The sequence below is a fragment of the Dipteris shenzhenensis genome, chromosome 24 (assembly GCF_047967505.1).
Source record: "Dipteris shenzhenensis isolate YYH24624 ecotype China chromosome 24, Dip_SZ_1.0, whole genome shotgun sequence".
NCBI classification, from domain to species: Eukaryota; Viridiplantae; Streptophyta; class Polypodiopsida; order Gleicheniales; family Dipteridaceae; genus Dipteris; species Dipteris shenzhenensis.
Genome location: NC_141619.1, coordinates 38,027,313 through 38,031,067, shown reverse-complemented (window position 1 = coordinate 38,031,067; position 3,755 = coordinate 38,027,313). Strand labels below are relative to the sequence as shown.

General features: G+C 45.2%; 1 protein-coding gene across 1 annotated transcript; it reads right to left on the bottom strand.

The window, feature by feature from the left end:
* Positions 1 to 995: 995 nt before the first annotated feature.
* On the bottom strand, positions 996 to 3,137 carry FLN1 (fructokinase-like 1). The gene is made up of 5 exons (XM_087395405.1): positions 2,983 to 3,137; positions 2,703 to 2,881; positions 2,066 to 2,601; positions 1,404 to 1,899; positions 996 to 1,316 (listed from the first exon to the last, which is right to left on the bottom strand). The coding sequence occupies exons 1-5, from the start codon at positions 3,054 to 3,056 to the stop codon at positions 1,114 to 1,116; spliced, it is 1,488 nt and encodes a 495-aa protein (XP_087251531.1). The 5' UTR covers positions 3,057 to 3,137; the 3' UTR covers positions 996 to 1,113.
* Positions 3,138 to 3,755: the final 618 nt, after the last annotated feature.

Below are 3,755 nucleotides of genomic sequence, written 5' to 3'. Positions count from 1 at the left end.
TATTATATGGAGTGGGAGTATGGGGAGGCAGCATTTCAGCCTCTACATGGAATGATATTGAGAAAATGCAAAAAGCTTTCTTAAGGAGACACCTTGGTGTCAAACCCACTACTCCATACTCAATACTTCTGTTGGAAACGGGAAGGAGACCGATTGAATTTCATGCATTGATCAGAGTTATGCAATACCTAATAGAGGTGCAGCAAATGCAACCTGATAGGCTGCCTCATAAAGCATGGAATGCCAGCACAAAGCTTCAAAAGAACTACAAAAGTAAGGTCATCTGCACAAGATGGGCAACCGACATAAGAAATTGGTTCAGCAGATGGAAAGTGGAAGCATATTTGACCATGCCGCCTAAAAAGGTCAACATGCAAGAGTTTCAACTGTCTTTACTGAGCAGTTTGCGGAATCACTAGTTGACAAGTGAAAAGAGGGTAAAGCGGAAATATTACCAAGACAACATAAATCCCACATGTTGGTCTACATACATGTCCATAGAGACTCATGCTCAGTCTTATATTAACACACCTATCCCCCTTCTATATTGCAGAAACATCGCCAGGTTCCGTGCAGGATCTCATACATTTGCCATTGAGCAGGGAGCTTGGATACACCAGCCTAGACATGCTAGAGTATGTACCCTTTGTAACATGCAGACAGTTGAGACGGAGGCACATGTAGCTCTACAGTGCCCCCGATATGCACATATCAGGGAGGACTACCAGCATATACTGGGGGACTCTGCTCTGTTGACATCAGTTCTCTTCATTGCCTCTCCGGCAGCATTGGGATCTTTTGTCACTCGTCTTTTTACCTGTCATCAGGAACTCATAGACTCCTGACCCCTCTCTTTGAAGAGAGTCTTTTTACATTGTATTGAGACGGGTCCCATGGGTCATTTTTGACCCCCGAGGACGCTAATAAATTCTACTTCTACTTCTACTTCTCACACACACACACATTCACACTTCTGCATTCAGTAACAGCATGGGTACATCTAGTGAGAAAATAATATAAGCCTCACGCTCACGTTACAGATGCCAATTGAAAACAATCGTACTAGAAATAGAGGCCGCTTCCCATCACCCGTACAAGGTTTATCTCCAACACCTACTTACCTAATGGTTGAACAAATACAGGGTGATAAACTTGCTCTGTTAAATTCTGAGCTGCACCCTCGGTGGGTAGTCCTTTAACAGAACCAATACCCCACTGTGCAATGACTCCAGCAGACATTGCAAACCTAAGGGCTTTTGGTAGCGTTTCTTTGTCGTTGTGAAGTGAAGGCTGTGATGATAATTTCCTGAGAATCCCTACAACCACGAGCGACAAGAACAGGGAGTTAAAAACCATACACCAAAAACAGAGCAAGAAATGTTTCAGGATTCACCAAGACTCACCTGCCACGACGGCATCACCTGAACCAGTTCTATCACAGCTGTAAGATGAAATGATGACATCTTCTACCCCAAGTACTTCTCCATCAAATTCAGGGGTATAATAATGGATGACATAAGTACCATCCGTTACAAAGAGTACTTTCAGATTATCGTGCCATATTGGGGCAACTTCTTCTACCGTATAATGATATTCATCACGAAACGCCTTCAATTCCCTTACTGACCTCGAAGCGTATTGAGGCGGTCGCCGTCTACACTTTTCCTCCCCAAGAAGAAACTCCAGCTCTTGCTTTGTCACTTCTATGAAATTCGATTCTGACCATGCTTCACGGATAATGTCCCAGGTATGCTCACGTGAGATCCATAGTGGGATAGGTAGATTTACATCAAAGAATACAAGACCGCCGTATCTTTTCGAAAGCCTAATCGCAGACAAGAGGCTCGACCGAACGGGTTCTGTAGTCAGGATCATCGAATTAAAATGGAGCATCCGAGCCTGCCAAATGGGCAAAAACGTTTAAATGCAAATGCACCCTCTCTTTTCATTGTATGATGCATAACCCAGACTTCTCACACTTTTACTCTTAGTTAACTAAATGAGCTGGTCGATGTAGGCTACAAGAAATAACTGAAAGGACTCATTCAAGAGGTGAAGCAAAAACCTCTTTCAAGATATCAACATTGATCTCTGACTCCAGAAGAGAATCTTCTGCACTTGGCAGAACAGACGACATTTTCAACTCCCCATTTTCATAAGAAAGATTCAAGTGGGAAACCCCAGTTCGAACTTTTGAATCAAATCGCACACCGCGAGTCTGCACATCGTTCATATTTAGAGTTTGCACCAGTTCCCGGCCATAAACATCGTCCCCCACTTTGCCCATAAATGCGACTCTGCCGCCCAGCCGTGCTAAGGCAATCGCCACATTGGAAGCAGGCCCGCCGGGAGCGCGGGCGAACTCTGGAGGGCTCCATTGCAACATTTTCCAAGTTGCGTACATGTCCTTATCCATCTGCCTGAAATGTGGTCTTACGTTAGGAACGAAATCTGTCATGGCTTCACCGAAGCAACACACAAGGGGAGGCCAGTCGTATTCTTCTTCCTCTTCTTCATCCTCGGATTCTTCCGGTTCGCTGAGCTTGGAGCTAATTTCCCGGGAGACTGTATTCGTTCGTGAGGAGTCCGAACGCTGCTTACCTGCATAGGGGTGAAGAGGCGACGATTGCGGTCCAAACTTACTTAAACTGGTGCAGCTAAGACCCGAAACCCTGGTTTCCAGAATGAATTGAAACGCTTACGTTTTTGGGAAGCGATGTCCTCGGTGTCCGATGAACTGTCTTCTCCGTTGTCACTGCTCGTTTCAGAAAGCTCTTCGGATGAAGAGACGACGAAGCTCGCTAAAGGTCTTTGAAGGGGCGAAGAGCTGAGCAAAATGGGTTGGGAACGGCATGGAAACCGCAGAGAAGAGCTGTCGATTCTGCGAAAGCAAAGGCGAATGCAGCATCAGGGGATGTAATGAAAAAAGAAAGGCAAAAGCCATTGATTCTGTGGAGAAGATGGATGGAGCCTTAAGGTCACCTGGAGAAGAGTTTGCAATGCTTTTGAGGGACGGAGATGGGGGGAGATGGCGGGGCAGCAGCCGCCATAGCCATGCTTCTTGCTGTGAGCTCCCAAATTTCATCTTAAAAGGAGGGGTGCCAAATCCTAAGGTGGCAAATTTCAAGTCCCTCATATCACATTAAAGGCTTCACAAGAACTTACAATGACTCTCAAGATGTACACTTATACATTGATAAATGTGTGTGTGTGTGTGTGTGTGTGTGTGTGTGACTTCGGCAATGGTGGTAAATCCATTCTCCCCCCTACATGGATAGCTACCCTCGCGCTTAGAATGAAGGGGAGTGTTAGAACCTCACAAATGAGGCTAATGGATGATTCAAGCCCATGGTCCAATGGTGGATATTTGAGGGGCTGCCACATGGCAGTGACCCTTTAGGTTAATGTGTGAACAACAATATGGTAGGCATATAGCTTACAAGGTCGATGGACACCTTGGTACTATTTTGGGGTAGAGAAGCTCCTGGAGTAGCTAGATAGATGTGGGTTGGGCACCCATATCATTAGAGCTTGCACACGCGCACACACACACACACATAAATACACACACACACATGTATTTGTATATGTATGTATGTATGTATGTGTGTATATATGCATATACAATTACATACATACATGCATGCATACATACATACATGCACACACACACACACACACACATGTGGCATCTTGACATTGTTGGCCGCTAGAGAGAATTTAACGACGACTAGTGGAGCCCTTGCTAGGAGGAA